General features: G+C 53.4%; 1 protein-coding gene across 11 annotated transcripts in view; it reads left to right on the top strand.

Moving 5' to 3' along the window:
* LOC128929015 (actin, aortic smooth muscle) overlaps positions 1–19,601 on the top strand; it is a 61,012-nt gene that overhangs the window by 25,321 nt on the left and 16,090 nt on the right. For 9 of the 11 annotated variants that reach the window (XM_054241197.2, XM_054241198.2, XM_054241196.2 and 6 more), the window contains 4 exons: positions 4,769–4,895; positions 10,417–10,545; positions 14,175–14,285; positions 19,199–19,283. In XM_054241197.2, coding sequence (XP_054097172.2) covers positions 4,779–4,895; positions 10,417–10,545; positions 14,175–14,285; positions 19,199–19,283 — 442 coding nt within the window. In that variant the 5' untranslated portion in view covers positions 4,769–4,778. Of the gene's footprint in view, positions 1–4,768; positions 4,896–5,289; positions 10,202–10,416; positions 10,546–13,669; positions 13,889–14,174; positions 14,286–19,198; positions 19,284–19,601 lie in introns of those variants that run through there. The other 2 variants (XM_054241200.2, XM_054241199.2) reach the window with 2 other exon arrangements.

Below are 19,601 nucleotides of genomic sequence, written 5' to 3'. Positions count from 1 at the left end.
ATCAGTGTCATCATTGCTGTCATTGTCATTATCATCGTCAATGTCATTATTATCAGTGTCATAGTTATCATTGTCATTGTCATTATCATCGTCAATGTCATTATCATCACTGTCATTGTCATCATCATGTGTCATCATTGCTATCATTATTGTCATCAATGTCATTGTCATTGTCGTGTCATTATAGTCATTATTGTCATAGCCATCATCATCATCAATGTCATTGTCATCATCACCAATGTCATCATCGTCACTGTCATTGTCATTGCTGTCATTGTCATCATCATCAGTGTCATAGTCATCATTGTCATTGTCATTATCATCGTCACTGTCATTGTCATCATTGTCATAGTCATCATCATTGTAGTGTCATTGTCATCTTTGCTGTCATTGTCATTGTCATAGTCATCATCAGTGTCATCATTGCTGTCATTGTCATCATCAATGTCATTATCATCAGTGTCATAGTCATCATCATTGTCATTGTCATTATCATCGTCAATGTCATTATCATCACTGTCATTGTCATCATGTGTCATTGCTATCATTATTTTCATCAATGTCATTGTCATTGTCGTGTCATTATAGTCATTATTGTCATAGCCATCATCATCATCAATGTCATTGTCACCATCACCAATGTCATCATCGTCACTGTCATTGTCATTGCTGTCATTGTCATCAATGTCATTGTCATCATCACCAGTGTCATAGTCATCATTGTCATTGTCATTATCATCATCACTGTCGTTGTCATCATCAGTGTCATCATCATTGCTGTCAGTCATCAATGTCATTGTCATCATCGTCAGTGTCATTGCTGTAATTATTGTCATCATCAATTGTCATCATCAGTGTCATAGTCATCATTGTCATTGTCATTATCATCGTCAATGTCATTATCATCATCACTGTCATTGTCATCATCATCAGTGTCATGCTGTCATTGTCATCAATGTCATTGTCATCGTCAGTGTCATCATCATTGCTGTCATTGTCATCATCGTCAGTGTCATAGTCATCATCATTGTCATTGTCATTATCATCATCAATGTCATCATCGTCACTGTCATTGTCATCGTCACTGTCATTGTCATCATCATAATCATTGTCATCATAATCATGTGTCACTGTCATCATTGCCATCATTGTCATTGTCATAATCATCAGTGTCATCGTCATCACTGTCATTGTCATTGTCATCATCACTGTCATAGTCATCACTGTCAATGTCATTATCATCACTGTTGTCACCATCGTCATCATTATTGCTGTTGTCATCATTATTGCCATCATAATTGTCATCACCACCACCATCATCAACGTCATCGTGGCCATCACACCTGTCACTGTGGTGAAGGTCAGGTCAGGAAATGCACCCAAGGTTTTCCTGTGCTGCCAAGTGCCCCTCGTGTCTCAGGCTCTATTACAAATCAGAAAGTAAAGTGTCAAATTGTCCCTATTTGCAGGTGGTATGATCTTATATGTAGAAAATCCTAAAGACTCTACCAAATATCTTTATAATTGATAAATGAATTTAGTGAAGTTAAAAAATTAATATATAATATCAGTAGCATTGCTCTACATGAACAACAAAATAGTTAAGAAAGAAATCAAGAAGATAATGCCATTTACAATAGCTACAAAAAACTGAAATGCCTAGGAGTTAATTTAAGAAGTGAAAGGCTTCTATAAGGAAAACCACAGAACACAAAACATTGAAGAGGACAAAACAAATGGAACGACATCCCATACTCATGGATCCCTGACTACTGTTAAAATGACCGTAGTGGGGGTCCAAAGTGGCTCCCGCCGGAGGTCGTGGCGCTTGCGAAGGCGAGGTCATGAGTTCAAGGCTAACCTGAGCAACCTCATAAGCTCAAACTGATTGGCAAAAAATAAATAAATAAATAAATAAAAGTAAAATAAAATGACCGTAGTGTCTAAAGCAATCTACACATTAAACACGATCTCTACCAAAATGCCAATGACATTCTTCACAGAATTAGAAAAATCTTAAAATTTGTACAGAACCAGAAAAAACTCTGAATAGCCAAAGCAATCCTGAGCAAAAGCACAAAGCTGACACTACGAGACTTCAAAAATATACTGCAAAACTGTAGTCACCGAAGCCTCCTATGTCCCTGCATGTCCGGGATGCACAGGAGTGAACAGGCAGCTGGTGCCTGGCCTTCCAGAAGCCACACCCTGGCTGCAGATACGCAGTCAGCATGCAGACAGACGGGACACCAGCAAACATTCCAGAGAGGAAGGTTATGAAGCCCCCATGTGAGACACCAGGGCGGGTTCAAAAGCCATCCAGCCATATCAGCTGAGCATGCAGCACTTGGAGCAGGGAATGGGCCTGACGTGGAGACGGGGGACGGGGGTCTGCAGAGATGACGGCAGCTCCGTGGGAAGAGGGCCTGAAGTGGCTGTGGCAAACTGACTGACATTTCTGGATGGCAATTTGGCAAATGGTTTAAGGAGTCTTTAAAAATTCTTGCTCTTCCAACTAGTTGTTTGAAGGAGATGACGGAAAGGGGCTGATCCAAAATGCTGGAAAAAGAAGGATGACTAAGGAGATTATCCCAGGGTTGCTGACGGTGACCAAAAATAATAGGACCTTCCACAATGGTTGAACTGGTTTACACTCTCACCAACAGTGCAAAAGCATTCCTGTTTCTCCACATTCTTTCCAGCATCTCAATTCTTCACGGATCTAGAACTAGAAATACCACTTGACCCAGCAATCCCATTATTGGATATATACCCAAAGAATTATAAATCGTTCTATTATAAAGACAAAAGCACACGTATGTTTACTGCGGCACTGTTCACAATAGCAAAGACCTGGAACCAACCTAAATGCCCACCAGTGATAGACTGGATAAAGAAAATGTGGCACATATACACAATGGAGTACCATACAGCCATAAAAAAGGATGAGTTCATGTCCTTTGCAGGAACATGGACGAAGCTGGAAGCCATCATTCTCAGCAAACTAACACAAGAACAGAAAACCAAACACCGTATGTTCTCACTCATAAGTGGGAGTTGGGCAATGAGAACACAAGGACACAGGGAGGGGAACATCACATACCAGGGCCTGTCGGGGGACGGGAAGCTAGGGGAGGGATAGCAGTAGGAGAAATACCTAATGTAGATAGCAGGGTGATGGATGCAGCCAACCACCATGGCCTGTGTATACCTACGTAACAAACCTGCACGTTCTGCACATGTACCCCAGAACTTAAAGTACAATAAAAAAGGAACTTATATATGTATATATATAACGTACAGGCTCCAGAGAGGTTCATGGGAGATATGGTAGATGGTATTAGAAGGAAAACGTTTCCATCAAATACTCCGTCCCATGTAAGTTTCCACTGAAAAGGCTAACACAAAACCGTATATACTGTAATATATGTAGTGTGTAGAAAAGTCTAGCACAAAACCATATATACTATAATATGTATAGTGTGTATACTTTAGAAACTTAGTGAGAGACGCCCTAGTGACCCATCGAATTGTACCACACACAGCTGTTCACAGAGGCACTGGGTGAACGGAGACCCCGCTGTTGTCCGTGACGACTGTCAGGGTAGACAGCTGAATACTGACGAAGGTTACCTCTGATTAGCAGGATTTGGAAAGGGTTTTGTTTTTCTTCAGTTTTCTCTGTTTTCTACAACGAGCCTCTATTCTTTCTTTATCTGAAAAAGAACCAAAAGTCACTTATAAAATGAAAAAAACACTTGTCATGCTAAATATTTAATTACAATGCAATATTCAAAAGAGAAAATGGACTCATTCATTGTTGAGGCTAGTCGGTTTTTAAAAAACCTATACAGTGCATAAAAGTAGGTTGAAAACAGGCTGGGCGTGGTGGCTCACAGCTGTAATCCCAGCACTTTGGGAGGTCGAGGCGGGCAGATCACTTGAGTTCAGGAGTTCAAGACCAACCTGGTCAACACGGCGAAACCCCGTCTCTCCTACAAATACAAAAAATTGGCCGGACGTGGTGGCTCACACTTGTAAACCCAGCTAATCAGGAGGCTGAGGCCCAAGAATCCCTTTAACTTGGGAGGTGGAGGTTGCGGTGAGCCAAGATGGTGCCATTGCACTCCAGCCTGGGTGACAGAGTGTCAAAAAAAAAAAAAGGTAGGTTGAAAACAGAAATGCCAAAATATCAGAGGGGTGACTGCAGGCGGGGACCTCAGGTGATTTTGATGCTCTGTATCTTTCTGTATGTTTTCCAAACTTGCAAGAATATGGAAAATGTTCTTTAGAAGCAAAGCAGAGAGGATGGATTCTTCCAGGGCCAGGAGGCCAGTGAAGCCTCCCGGATCAGGCAGCATTGGAGCTGGGAGTTGGGAATCTGTGACCACAGCCTGCAAACCACCGAGGGCCCTAGCTCCTCCTGGGGTCTCCCCCTCCCACAAAGGGAAGATAAGCACCAGTGAAGCAGGTCACAAAGCTTGCTAGAAACAGGTGGAGGCAAACGCCTTAGTGCAGGGTCCCTCAATCTTCCCTTCTCCAAGGCAGCCATGTGTGAATAGTCACCGGAAAGGACCCCCTTCCAGCATATTGCCGATGGCACCCTGGAAGTGACTCTTGCCCGTCCAGGGCCCAGCTTTGGATGTGGGGGGCACCCCCACTGCCCTGGGCCCCTAGGCTCTGTGAGCCCTGAGCCTAATGCCCAGCACAGTGCCTGCCCCAGGGACCAGTGTGATGGCAGGGGGTAACTGTGTGTTCTCTCCCGCAGCCTCACCGCCATGGACAGCACACCCCTCATCTGTGACTATGGCTCTGGCTTCAGCAAGGTGGGATTCTCAGGAATGGAAAGCCCAGTGGGCGTGTTCCCCACTGTCCTCGGGAAACTTTGGCACGATGTGAGTGAAGGTGGGGTGTCTTCCCTGCGGGGTGCTGCTCACCCAGAAGCAGCCGCTGGCCCCGTGCACCCCATCCCCTCTCCCAAAGGGCAGCCCAGGCAATCCCCTGAGCAAGGCGTTGTGGGTGCGAATGTGCCTCTGTGAATCCAACTCAGAAGCGCCGGGCTTTGTGCCATTCAGATGGCCGGGCCACCTAGAGTCTCTGCCTCAGCCAGTCTGGGGCGGGAGATGGGATGGGCAAGGCCTTGGCCCCTCACCACTCCTGGTGCGCTGCCTGCTCTGAGAACCGCAGGCTTAGGGGGAGCAGCAGCGGTGTGTAAATCAGTACAGTGGACGCGTTGTGAAAATTCAGTCTCACTGCCCGTCTCCTGTCTCTGGTTCTTCCCACTTGCAGAGTGGTGTGGACGCCGAGAAGGAGCAATTGCCTTTAGGATAAATGGGAGTCCATTAGGGCTGAGCTGCAAAGGACGCTCAGCCTCCGTGACAGGAAGGTGGTAGCAGGACGGGTGCGGACGGGGGCACAGGCTCTCCAGGAGGCTCATCTCTGACTTCCAGCAAGTGGACCCCACGTTGCCAGACCTTCCTGTGTTTCGAGGGAATTTAGAAAGGCAGCTGTTTTTAGTGCGGTAACGTGTACACGACGTAAGGCTGTGTTAAGTGCATCAAGAACATTCACCGCCGTCTGTCTCCAGAACATTCTCATCCTATCCTCCCAAACTGAGGCTCTGGCCCCATCAAAAACCAGCTGCCCATCCCCGCCCCCCCCACCCCCAGGGAAAACTCAGTTGCGTCCTAATTGAAACTGGGTGAGTGGGCCTGAGCCTGGCCGCATGCCAGGTAGGGACAGACATGCCCCTTCTCCCTGAAAAGGAGCCGCCCACTCAGAGAGGTGATTTCTTGAATCCACGCGGTAGCAGAGTGGTGGGGACGACACCCTGCAGTGCGTTCCCAGCCCGTGCTCTGGATCACCGAGCTCATCCTTGGGAAGTTCCGGTTGTCCGTGGCAGGGAGCGGCGAGGTGACGTAGAAGATCTCAGATGTCGCAGGACCTCATGGCGATCACTCCTGGGCTTTGCAGCTCTTGGAGCAACCTTTGTTTGTAATTATCCGGGATACACTGGCTCCCACACCTGTGACAGAGGAGAAACTCCTGTCTCCCTCTCTGTTGGAAATATATGCTCAGTGCCACAAAGAAAAATCAGCACTGAGACAACGGATCTTTCAGCAACGCAATTTTCACTTCCTGGACTGCAGGAAGGGCACCCTCACTAGCCACTGTGCCACGAGAGTACAAAGAACAAAGGGAAACACACACATTTATCCCTCACACATTTGGGGTCGTCCTTAATGCCGTGTCTGATCTCCGTTGGCTGGAGCCAGACCTCACAATTTAAACTAAACCCTGACTGGCTGATAATTTAAAATTTTTCTAAACAGGTGAAAGCAGTGGAGAGCTGGGACATCCCTGTGAGCACCTCCAGCAGATATTTTGGTGAAAGTACAAGGACGTAGAATGTATTGTGTGCCTGTAAGCATGGCGTGTCTAACAGCTACATAGGGTAGGGCTTCACAAAGTTATTAGTACACTTATTCTTTTTTTTTTTTTTGAGACAGAGTTTCGCTCTTGTTACCCAGGCTGGAGTGCAATGGCACGATCTCAGCTCACCGCAACCTCTGCCTCCTGGGTTCAAGCAATTCTCCTGCTTCAGCCTCCCGAGTAGCTGGGACTACAGGCGTGCGCCACCATGCCCAGCTAATTTTTGTATTTTTAGTAGAGATGGGGTTTCACCATGTTGACCAGGCTGGTCTCGAACTCCTGACCTCAGGTGATCCACCTGCCTCGACCTTCCAAAGTGCTGGGATTATAGGCATGAGCCACCGCGCCCAGCCCACACTTTTTCTTTAACAAGAAAGGAAACTTTAAAAAGGAATTTTTCTACTTCCCACACTCTGTAAGAGGATAAAACCCACATAGATTTTGGGAGTCAGTGGATTTCCTCCTCACTGGCCAAGTGTCTCGGATCATAGCAGGGATGGCCCAGGCAAACTGCATGTGCCTGCGCCTGAGCTAGCCAGCCAGTTTGCTGCTTGGGGACTGTGGAGCTCAGTGGTTAGGAGCTAGGGCTGCAGGGTCAGGGAGACTGAGGCGCCAATCTCAGCCGTGTCCTCAGCACATGCATGACTCCCAGCGAGGGTGCTGCTGTGGCCGAGGCATCTCTTTTGCATAATGCAATTATCCAAAGTATGTATCTCATAGATTCGGCCTGAAGGTTGAATGCGATGAATGCATGTTTGGCACAGTTTCTGGCCCACAGGGAGTGATTAGCAATGATCATGATGACAGTGATGAGGACAATGAGAAGTGTATTAGCATATTAGCTTAGAACAACAGAAACGTGGCTGGGCACAGTGGCTCACGCCCGCAATCCCACCACTTTGGGAGGCGAGACGGGTGGATCACCTGAGGTCAGGAGTTGGACCAGCCTGGCCAACATGGCAAAACCCCCCTCTCTACTAAAAATACAAAATTTAGCCGGGCGTGGTGGCAGGCACCTGTAATTCCAGCTACTCTGGAGGCTGAGGCAGGAGATTTGCTTGAACCTGGGAGGTGGAGGTTGCAGTGAGCTGAGATCGATCTTGCCACTCCAGCCTGGCGACAGAGCGAGACTCCGTCTCAAACAAATGAACGAACAAACAGAGATGTACTTCCTCGTAGTTCTGCAGACCTGGAGTCTGAAACCAAAGTGTCAGCAGGGCTGGCTTCTTCCCAAGGCTCTAGCGGGGAGTCTTTCCTTCCTCTTCCAGCTCCCGGGGGCTCCAAGTTTCCCTTGGCTCCCTCTGCCTTCACATGGCCTCCTTCTCTTTTCCCTTTTCTGTCTCAGATCTCCTCCTGCCTCTCTCCTATAAGGGCCCTTGTCATTGGATTTGGGGCCCATCCAGGTAATCCAAGGTGGTTCTCATCTTGAGATTGCATAGACACTTTATCCAGATAAAGTCACCTGAGAATCCAGGGGGACATAATTACTGGGGGGTGGGCATCGTTCAAGCCACCACAGTTACAATGTGGAATTTCATCTCAGCTCTCAGCCCCTCCTCTAGGGAAGGGGCCTTATTCTTGGAGTATGAACTGACTTAGGGGGGGTGGGCCAGGGAGCATCTGCTGAGAGCGAGGCTCTCCCCTCCGAATCCGCCGCAGCCAGGCTGGAGGCACTGCTCCTGTCCCCCATCACCCCCAGATGGGACTGTCTTGGTTGCAGGGAAACAAGCTCAGGGTCTCACTGATTCTACGTCACGGCGAGTTGTATAATGATTCATTGTATGTTGCAGTGGAATAAGGGCAGAAATAAAGCACACAATCAGTGTACTGCGCCTGAGTCATCCTGACACCATCCCCTGCTCTCTCTGGTCAGTGCAGAAATTGTCTTCCACAAAACTGGTCCCCGGTGCCAAAAAGGTTGGGAACCGCTCCCCTATCCCCCCATCCCGATCCAGGGCTTAAACCTGGCAGCCAAGATGGCAGTGAGACCCCTCGTAGGAGGACTTGGGAGAACGGAGAGTCAGGATGAAGGCCTTGCCCAGAGTCACTGTGTCCCTTCCAAACAGAGCAGCTGCTCTGACCCAAAGACCTCCGGACAAAGGGACACCAGGCCCAGCACTGTCCATCTTTTTATCTGAAACAGTTACTCTGAACCAGGAAAAATCAGAAAAACATTGTTCCTTCTGCACACTGGTGACCTTGCCCCTCCCCTGCTGCCCACACACTGCACTTCGATGTGGGTGGCTGAGAAACGTTGGAGAAGGTGGCAGCAGTGACGATACCTCCTATCATGATGTCAGCATATGAAACGCATTTGACTTGATCCTCCAGCAGCGCCTCGGGGAGGTGCGAGGAAGAGAGGTCCCGTTTCCCACTGGACTGAGAAGAGGAGGGAGCCTCAGAGAAGGCACACGACTTTCCCAGGGTCTCACAGCTGGTGATTCTCATCCCAAGTCCAAATGTCTTCTGCTGGAGACAAACTCCTGAGATAAAAGAGCTCTGTGCAGGTGAGCTGTGGCAGCCTGGAGAGCAGCCTCACCCTGAAATCACTGCTCCACTGCATCTCTCCACCACCACACTCTTGCACCTGGCATCATGGCGCCACGGAGCCACTGCACCAGAGCATTATTGCTCTGCTGTGTGCATCATTGCACTGTGGCCATGACACCGTTGCAACATGGCACCATGACACCATCACAACATGGCACGGCAACGTCACTACAGCACGGCACCATGATGTCATTGCAGCGTGGCACCATGCCGTCATCACAACATGGCATCATGATGTCGTTGCAGTGTGGCACCATGACACACAACATGGCACTGCGACATCATCACAACATGGCACGGTGACATCACCACAGCACAGCACCATGATGTCATCACAACATGGCACCATGACATCACTGCAGCATGGCACCATGGCATCATTGCAGCGTGGCACCAGGACGTCACTGCAGCATGGCACCATGGCATCATTGCAGCGTGGCACCATGATATCACCACAACATGGTATTATGACATCACTGCGGCATGGCACCATTGGACTAAGACCATCCTTCCTACCTGCTGCTGCCAGCCAACAACTGAGGATGGCAGTGACACCAAGGCAAGCCAAGCCCATTTCCGGGAAACCCAGCACTCCTCTGATGAATGAGCCTGGCTCAAGAACTCTCCAACAGCCTTGCAAAGCTTTCCCTTAGATGGCATGGTGGCTCAGTCACCCACCTGATCTGCTTCCCTGTTTCCTGCACCCAGGCTCAGACTGGGACAATAGCCCGTGTCTCTCCCATCTTCGTCCTGCTGTCTCCCCACCGCCCCTCACGTGCGCGCATTCCCTGGTCACATCCTTGCGCCTTTCCTTCCATCCCAGTGTCTGTGTCTCAGTGGACCCAGATTAACACATGGGCCAACAAGTAAAATCACCTCTGAGTGACGAAATGGATAGTTTAATGCGCCATGAAAGTAGCCAGCTTTATCTTCCTAAAAAAAGAACCAAAGTTGAATCACATCACAGACCCTTTCCCGGTCAACCTTCCTAAGCAAACGTGGCGGCAGTCACCATCTCTCCCGCCATGACGTCAGCTTATGAAATGCATTCCTGCTGGAGGGCATAATTGACTTAACCCTCCAGCAGCACCATGGCATTCCTGGTGCATCTCCCACACCCCTCCATCCTCAGCAGCCTGTCTCCCCAGTTTCCTTGTCTACGAACTGGACAAGACAAATGTCCTAGGAACGACTCCTCGGGAGCACTCTTACCTTGCAGGTAATTTGCTAAAACCTCTTAGCAGCCATTTCTGAAATAGCTCACAGGGCTCGGGGGTGGTCGTGGATGCCGGTGCTGTGACTTGGAGTCTCCCACGAAGGCCACTGTGGCCTCCCAGCCACTGCTCACTGGGTCCCCACAAAAGAAAGCCAACTGCAGGGGAGTCCTACCCCGCCACCCCTAGAAGCTGATTTGTCCTGGCCTATGTCTTTCAGAACGTGTTGGTGGGGACAGAAGAGAAAGACTGGTTCATCGGAGAGGAGGTTCAGAAAAACCGAGGGAAACTCAACCTGCAGTATCCCATTTCTCGGGCAACAATTACCAACTTGGACAACATGGAGCAGGTGTGTCCAGCTTCTGCCAGGCGGGGCCTATTCACAGGCCTCCCTAGCCACGTCCAGCTGTGAGACAGGTGCAGCTGTTCCTCATACAGACCCTGTTGTGAGGGTTGAGGGGGATGATGGATAAAAGTCCTCAGTCCCGGCCGGGCGCGGTGGCTCCTGCCTGTAATCCCAGCAATGGGAGGCTGAGGTGGTTGGACCGCTTGAGTGCGGGAGTTTGAGTCCAACCTGGGAAACACAGTGAGAACCCGTGTGTACAAAAAATTAAAAAATAAGCTGGCTGTGGTGGTGTGGGAGGCTGAGGTGGGAGGATCGCTTGAGCCTGCAAGGTTGAGGCTGCAGAGAGCTGTGACTGTGCCTCTGAGGTCCAGCCTGGTCAACAGAAGGGGACTGTGTCTCAAAGCGGAGACACACGAAAGGCAAAAAAGGCTTCAGTCCCGAACAGTAAGAAACTGTAAGTTATGGTGAACGTGTAGCTCTCTCGTCAAGTCACTGAGGTTCTGGCCAGGACGTCCATGTGCATCTGAACAGGGCGGGCACGGCCTTAGAGGATGTACCTGTTAGTCACTGTGGTCCTGTCCAGCCGCACACAAGGCGGCTTCGATAGCAGGAATTCTTCGCCTCACCATCCTGGAGGCTGGAAGTCCAGCGTTAATTCGTGGGTGGAGCTGGCTCCTTGCAGGGCCGTGTGGGAGCCCGTGTCCCGGCCTCTGCCCTGATGGCTGTCAGGCTTTGGTGCTCCTTGGCTCACAGATGTGTCACCCCGATGTCTGCCTTCAGGTTCACGTGGCATTCTCTGTGTCTGTGTCCACATTTCCCCCTTCCTATTGGACTGGGCACCAGCTGACTCCACTAGGAGCTCTCTCAACTGACAGCATCTGCAACCACCCTGTTTCCAAAGAAGGTCCCATTCAGACGTATGGGGGCTAAGACTTCAGAACATGATTCTTGGGGCGACACAATTCAGTGCATCGCAAAGTTCTAGCGCTGCCTTCACATGTTAGCCCCAGATGCAGAGGCTCGAAATGCCTGTGGTCACCTCTGTCAGTTTTGTGGGTCAGGAATCTGGGAGTGAGTCCTTAGGCTTGACTGGGGCTGGAGGGGCCCCTCCCAGGGCGGTGCTCTCCAGTGACCGTGGGGTGCTTCCTCTGCACAGGGTCTCCTACCCCACCCAGGGCTGCCCGATGTCCTGGCAGCCTGGCAGTTGGCTTCCCCCATGGGGAACTATGGAAAAGGCCAAGGTGCAGGCCACAGTGCCACCAGGCTACCGTGGCACAGCCAGGGCAGCAGCACTGTCACTTCTGCTGCATTCTGTTGGCTACACAGCCAGTCCTGATTCCATGTGGGAAAGATCTGCATAGGGCGTGACTTCCAGGTGCTGAGGGTCATGGGCTATCTTGGCGGAGGTGGTGGGAGCACTGCTCATAAGTGTTTTCTTCTGCACAGCTGTGGCTGTGGCCGCAGTATGGCGGGGAATGCAGAAACACAGGCCTTGTAGACAGGGCTTGTAGACAGGGCTTGTAGACAGGGCTTGTAGACAGGGCTTCAGCTGTGGGCCCCAGCGGCCCCCGCCCTCTGCTGCCTTGTGGGGGGCTCACCTGCTTGAGGGAGCGCAAGGCACTGGCTCCTGGCTTCACCATCTTCCCTGAATGCCCACATAAGGCAGTGATCCTCCTGCGTCCCACCTTCCACTTCCTCCCTCTCATCACCCTGCCCCATCTCCAGGAGTCTCTTCCAAGTCTGGCTGTGTCCCTTCTCTGCCCCAGGCTGGTCGTCCACGGATGGGTCATGCCTGCAGCTGACGCCTGGCTCTTGCCTTCTCACGGGGGTTGTGGCCTCATGCTTCCAGGTCCCGTGCCTGCCTGCAAGAGGCCGCCCCTCCACACTGCCCTCCCCCAGGGGCATGTCCCCCCACAGGGACAGGCAGCAGACTCACACCTGATAACCAAGCATGGCGTCCTAAGCCCCTACTGCACTGGGTGTGAGGGGCTGAACGGGGTCCCCCAACATTCACATGTGAACCTGAGCCTCAGCGCCTCAGGGTGTGACTGTGCTTGGAGACAGCACCTTTAAAAGGCAAGTAGGTTAAGAAGAGATCGTTAGGGTGGCCCCTCGACCACTGTGACTGGGGCCTTATCGGAAGAGAAGACTAGACACAGACACACAGAGGGGGACGCTGTGAGGATGCCAGGGGGACCCTGCCTGCAAGCTGAGGAGCCTCGGGGGGAACCGGCCCTGTGGCGCCTCATCTGGGGCTCCAGCCTCCAGAGTGTGACTCGATGAGTGTCTGTGGGGCTTTGCGATGGCAGCTGCGGGACGAGAATGGGCCAGGCTCCTCTACATTTCCCATTTTAAAGATGAGAAATGAGGTTCATCGAGTCAGGTCGCTGATCCAGGGCCCGCCTGGTGTGAGGTAGAGCTTCCGGTCACGCTGAGCTGACACCTACATTCTCTCCCGGTGTGGCACCCACCCACCAGAGTCCCAGTCTGTGTCAGTCCCAGGACCCTGGAGGTCCTGATGGTGGCACCTGTGCCCATCAGACCACAGGATGCTCCAGACAAGCCCCGGGCCTCACTGGTCTCAGCCCCCTTCCTAGCCCCAGGCCTGGTGACAGAGCAGAGGTTCTGTGTCTTGCTGAAGCCACGCTGTCTCCCTGCTGCTCCCTCAGGTCGGGATGACCTCGCTGTGACTCAGCTGTCCCACGTGCTATTTAAAACACTGCTTTGATGGCCAGGCATGGTGGCTCACACCTGTAATCCCAGCATTTTGTGAGGCCGTGGTGGGTGGATCACCTGAGGTCAGGAGTTCAAGACCAGTCTGGCCAACATGGTGAGACCCTGTCTCTACTAAAAATTTAAAAATGAGCTGGGCATGGTGGCAAGTGCCTGTAATCTCAGGTATTGAAGACGCTGAGGCGGGAGAATGGCTTGAACCCGGAGGCGGAGGTTGCACTGAGCCGAGATCGCGCCACTGCCCTCCAGCCTCGGTGACAGAGTGAGACTCCATCTCAGAAAAATAAAAGTAATGAAAACAAAACACTGCTTTGTCAAACAAATAGCATAAAACACAACAATGAAATAAAATAACATAAAATAACCAAACCTGAAGCCCTGCCTGGCCTTGCAGCCACACCCTGCCCTGTCTGCAAAATGAGCCCGGTGTGGTGGCGCGCACCTGTAGTCCCAGCTACTCGGGAGACTGAGGCAGGAGAATCGCTTGAACCCGGGAGACGGTGGTTGCAGTGAGCCGAGATCGCGCCACTGCACTCCAGCCTTGTGACAGAGCAAGACTCCATCTCAAAAAAAAAAATTGCTGGACTCGGGGCTGCAAGGCCAGAGTTGGGTGGTGAGGGGGCTGCAGGGCTGGGGTGGGGGTGGGGGTGGGGAGGGGGCTGCGGGGCCGGATTTGGGGTGGGGAGGGGGCTGCGGGGCCGGGGTGGGGGTGGGGAGGGGGCTGCAGGGCCGGGTTGGGGGTGGGGAGGGGGCTGCGGGGCCTGGGTGGGGGTGGGGGTGGGGAGGGGGTGGGGAGGGGGTTGCAGGGCCACCTGTGGCCACCATGCTCCCATGGCATCACTGAGGAAGCCTGGCCTCGGCCCCGGAAGCCGCTGACTCTGCACCCCCTCTCCTCCCAGATCTGGCATCACTCCTTCTACCAGGTGCTCCGCATCGCCCCGGAGCAGCACCCCATGTTGTTGACGGAGCCGCCTTTGACCCCAGCACCCAGCAAAGAGAAAGTCACACAGGTACCGGGGGCTTCAGGGGGTCAGTGTCTGAGTACACAGGTACCAGGGGCTGGTGAGGGCCTCAGGGGGTCAGTGTCTGAGTACACAGGTACCAGGGGCTGGTGAGGGCCTCAGGGGGTCAGTGTCTGAGTACACAGGTACCAGGGGCTGGTGAGGGCCTCAGGAGGTCAGTGTCTGAGTACACAGGTACCAGGGGCTGGTGAGGGCCTCAGGGGGTCAGTGTCTGAGTACACAGGTACCAGGGGCTGGTGAGGGCCTCAGGGGGTCAGTGTCTGAGTACACAGGTACCAGGGGCTGGTGAGGGCCTCAGGAGGTCAGTGTCTGAGTACACAGGTACCAGGGGCTGGTGAGGGCCTCAGGGGGTCAGTGTCTGAGTACACAGGTACCAGGGGCTGGTGAGGGCCTCAGGGGGTCAGTGTCTGAGTACACAGGTACCAGGGGCTGGTGAGGGCCTCAGGAGGTCAGTGTCTGAGTACACAGGTACCAGGGGCTGGTGAGGGCCTCAGGGGGTCAGTGTCTGAGTACACAGGTACCAGGGGCTGGTGAGGGCCTCAGGGGGTCAGTGTCTGAGTACACAGGTACCAGGGGCTGGTGAGGGCCTCAGGGGGTCAGTGTCTGAGTACACAGGTACCAGGGGCTGGTGAGGGCCTCAGGGGGTCAGTGTCTGAGTACACAGGTACCAGGGGCTGGTGAGGGCCTCAGGGGGTCAGTGTCTGGTCTCCCCTGAACAGGCAGCAACCTCGGCCTCACCTGCTTCTTGCTTGGCCAGATGAGGACGCTGGGCAGGGGATGCCCCTTGACACACCAAGCATGCTGGCCTCTGCTGGGTGCTGGCCAGGGCCCTGGCACTGCATACATATGACTTCATGCAGGCCTTCCAACCAGCCATGGGGCAGTCGGCCGTCCTCCTCTTTGTACATATGAACGGGCTGCAGCAGCAGGGAGCTGAAGCGGTTCGGCTAAGGTCACGCGGAGTGTCGCTGGCAGCTCGCCTGGACCTGGGTGGCCTCCCCTGCAACTCCATCACAGCCACGATTCAGTCGTCCTACAGACAGGCCTGACTCCAGCCTCCAGTTTTGGTTTAAAAGCTCCTGGGTCTCTTCTCTGAGCCTCCTCTGGCACCTGCCCACCAGGCAGGAGGCGCTGCTGTGTGCTGACAGGGTGGTCCTGATGGGACTGATGGTGGAGCCTGGCAGGGGCCGGTGCTGGAGGAGAAAGGAAGCTGTGGCGCTCTCCTTAAGGCTGGGGCCAGGGCGCGGTGGCTCACGCCTGCAATCCCAGCACTGTGGGAGGCCAAGGCAGGGGGATCACGAGGTCAGGAGATCGAGACCATCCTGGCCAACATAGCGAAACCCCATCTCTACTAAAAATACAAAAATGAGCTGGGCACGGGTGCCGTGTGGCTGTGATTCTGGCTACTTGGGAGGCTGAGGCAGAATTGCTTGAATCTGGGAGACAGAGGTTGCAGTGAGCCAGGATCACGCCATGGCACTCCAGCAAAAACGGCTGGGGTGGGGGGCTGCGGGGCCGCGGCTGGCCACCATTCTCCCGTCACTTCATTGGCTGCTCCTAATGAGGACATCGGTGCGCTCATTAAGCCCGTGGTGCTGTTCTACCACCTGGCCCAGAGTCCCCGAAGCCCAGCGGTGTCTCCCGCAGTGAGCGGTGACCCACAGGCAGGCCCAGGGCTCTGGACGCAACCTGCTCACTGCAGAGGCTCACGTGGCAGCCCAGGAACCACAGCTCCATCTGGCACGGGCAGGTATGAGCTGCCGCCTCGTTTCAGACAAAACCCTGAGCGGACCCTCAAGTCCTCCTCAGCCTGTGGACAGGTGGATCACAAGAGGGGGCCACCGCTGGGCTGCTGGGACAGGGTGCAGCAGGCTCCCACTTTGAGACAGTCGAGTGCCCGTAAGGCTGTGGGGAGCCGGAGAAGGAGTGTGGGACATCGCACTCCCCTGGGGCCAGCTGGTGCGGCAGAATTCTCCGGAGACGCAGAACAGTGGGGTGAGCGTGGACACCAGGAGAGGGTCAGGATGAGGGGCCAGCTCACACAATGACAGAGGCTGTGAGTCCCAGTGTTCTTCAGCGTGTGACTGTGGGGTGTCTCTAAGTGAGACCAACACGTGGATCAGGGGCTGCGTAAGGCAGACGACCCTCCCTGGTGTGGGCGGGCCTCACCCAATCAGTCAAAGACCTGATGAGCACAAAAGGACGGAGTAAGAGGAACCCCCCTCACCCCAGACGGGCTCTACCGTCAGGAAGCTGGAGGCCCAGGAGGGCCCGTGCTGTGGTTCCAGTCCAGAGGCTGGCGGGCTCCAGACCCACAAAGAGCCAACCTTCACTCAGAGTGTGAAGGCAGGAAAAGGCTGACGTCAGGGTGCAGGCAGTCGGGCCGGAGGGGCTGCCTCCTACTCTGTCCTATTGTTCTCAGCTGGTCTTCAACTGATTGGGTGAGGCCTGCCCACACCAGGGAGGGTCATCTGCTTTATGCAGCCCCGATCTACGTGTTGGTCTCACTCAGAGACACCCCACAGTCACAAATGGAGAACACTTGACCAACCCCCAGACTCCCGGCGGCCAGTTGGGTTGGCCTGTGGGGTGAGCCAGGGCTCCAGCTGTGGGGTTGGCATCCAGCCTTCCTCGGCGGCCTCCCACCGCTGGGGGCACTGCCTGCCTTTCTGCCCTGATCCTCTCCAAATTCACCCTCTAATTATATCAGAGACCCAGCAGAAAACCAAAGGAACACTCCCGTGGGGCATGTTTGGTGAGAGTTTAATAGGGATTATACACAAAGGTGAGCATGAGTTTTAGAAAAAAGTCCCACGAGAGGGTGCAGTATCTGGGTGTATCCGGGGTAGCTGCTCTCACCCTTAAACCTGAAAGAGCAGTGGATGGTTACCAGTTCCCAGGGAGGGCTGCCACTCAGGTGCTGTGGCCTTCAGAAGAGGGAGCCTGCAGGGAGGGAGCCGGGACATCAGCGAGCCCTGCCCCTCCCCTGCCCTCATCTCCTTCTGGAGCCCTAAAGAAGAGCCCAGGGCAGACGTCACGAGGAAGGAGGGAGCTTCTGCAGGGCACAGGCAACCAGCAGCCCACCAGCATGGGGCTTGGCCTCACTGTGACCAAAGGGATGTTTCTGCATCTGTGGGCACTGCTTGGTCTCCATCCTGCACCCAGCCCCAGCAGGCCTCCCCTCCCTGCCAAAGTCCCTCTGTCCAGCTTGCAACCTCCAGGGCTCCTCTGGGGGCTGGGATGAGCTGGGAGAAGTCTCTATGGTAACAGGATGTGGAGGCAGCATGGTCCAGAGAAGAAGCCGACACTGGGGCAGCCCGGCATACAGGGAAGGGCCTGGCCTGGCATCAGGACCCCTGGGTTCTAGCCCCGGCTCTTCCAGCACGTGTGACCTTGGGAGAATACTGCTTCTCTCTGTGCCTCAGTTTCCTCAGCAGAGGGATAATAGTGGTCCCTCCCTGGGGACGGTGCTGAGGACATGAGTTAATACCCATAAAGCCCATGGCACAGTGCTTAGTGTCTCCTGAGCATTCCACAAATGCTGTCACTTCCTGTTCTCAGGCCTCAGTTTTCTCATCTGTAAAATAGGAATTGGGGCTGGGCGCGGTGGCTCAGTCCTGTAATCCTAGCACTTTGGGAGGCCAAAGCAAGCAGATCACGAGGTCAGGAGTTCGAGACGAGCCTGGCCAGTATGGTGAAACCCCGTCTTTACTAAAAATGCAAACGTTAGTCAGGTGGGATGACATGCACCTATAATCCCAGCTTCTTGGGAGGCTGAGGCAGAAGAATCTCTTGAACCCGGCAGGCAGAGGTTGCAGTGAGCCAAGATCGCCCCACTGCACTCCAGACTGGGTAACACAGCAAGACTCCATCTCAAAAAAAAAAAAAAAAAAAAAGAGAATCTGGCTACAGGGAAGGCCTGTAGCCTGAAGACCGTGCGAGCTCTGTAAACTACTGGCCCCCTAGCAGGCCAGTGGAAGCCGAAGCTGGCTTTTGTTTTTGTGGGTTTCTTTTTGTTGGGGAGGGGGGTTAGTCCTCTATACCATCACAAAAGCTGCCCTCCCGCCTCAGGATCACGCTTTACCCCTCCACCAAGAGTGGCCCAGACTCAGAGATGCCTCCAGCCGCAGGCAGCCAGCCACCTCTCTGCCCTGTGCCATGTATGTGCTTCTGGTACCAGGCTGCACATATCACACTGCACCTGTGTCCACCCACCTGCCCTTGGACGTCCACGTGGCGTCCAGCAGGGGGGCTCTTGCAAGTAATGGTGCTGTGAGCACGCGTGAACTAGTCCTCCTACGGGCTTGTGTTTTCATTTCTGCTGGGCAAATGCCCCAGCCCACCCAGAACACCGCCCTGTATTTAGCTAATACAGTCAGTAACACATTTTCTGAGTCACGTGGTCGGCAGTGCAGCCGAACCACGTGTAATGTCATTTTTAAAAACATGCCGTCTTGGCCCACTCTTCAGGCCCTGGCTAGGAATCAGTCTGATCCTTTTCCTGACTGCTGGTTAAGTCCACGCCCCAGCGCTTCACACCCTGGGTCCACCGCGCACCTGTCCAGGTACCAGACATCAGTGGACAGCACCAATGCCCAGGAACCCATCTGCATGGAGTCCGCCATCAAATCCAAGTCTCCCCACAGTCCTGAGAGGTGGCTGGGACGGGTGTGAGCCCATTTTAAAGACTGGGAAACTGAGAGTGTCCCAGAGCTCATGGGGCAAAGCTGCGATAAGGAGGAGTGTGTTTCTGTGCCCACGGTCTGGGTCTCTCTTGGGTGGCATGGAGAACCAAGTGCCTCTGGTAGGTGGGACTCAGGTAGCCTGGGTCGTTTAGGAGAGGCTCACCTCCTCCTAGTCTGCAGGCCTGGCTGCCAGAGGTGGCTGATGTTTCTTCCTAGGTGCTGTTTGAGACTTTCAACATACCCGCCCTGTATTTAGCTAACCAAGGAGTCCTTTCTCTATACGCCTCTGGCCAGACCTCTGGTGAGTGGCCCTGTGGGAGCCCCACACCCTCCCCGTCCCTCCAGCTCAGACGCTCACCCCTGTGCACACTGCAGGCCTGACCAGGAATGAAAGACAAACACCCACACTGCTCACACCCTCCGGCCCCTTTCTTTGCTCCCAGATTTTAACAACTTGCTCACTTTTTTTCTTAATAGCATTCTCGAGGTGCAATTGATAGGAATCAACTGCATGTGTTTAAAGGGGTGCAATTTGCTAAGTTTTGACACATGGGTCCGCTCTTGAAGCCTTCACAACCAAGATAATGAATGTATCTGTCACCCCGATCATCTCCTGACA

The sequence above is a fragment of the Callithrix jacchus genome, chromosome 10 (genome assembly GCF_049354715.1).
Source record: "Callithrix jacchus isolate 240 chromosome 10, calJac240_pri, whole genome shotgun sequence".
Classification (NCBI taxonomy): domain Eukaryota; kingdom Metazoa; phylum Chordata; class Mammalia; order Primates; family Cebidae; genus Callithrix; species Callithrix jacchus.
The sequence above is the reverse complement of the archived record's forward strand: the minus strand, read 5'-3'. Positions and strand labels throughout refer to the sequence as shown.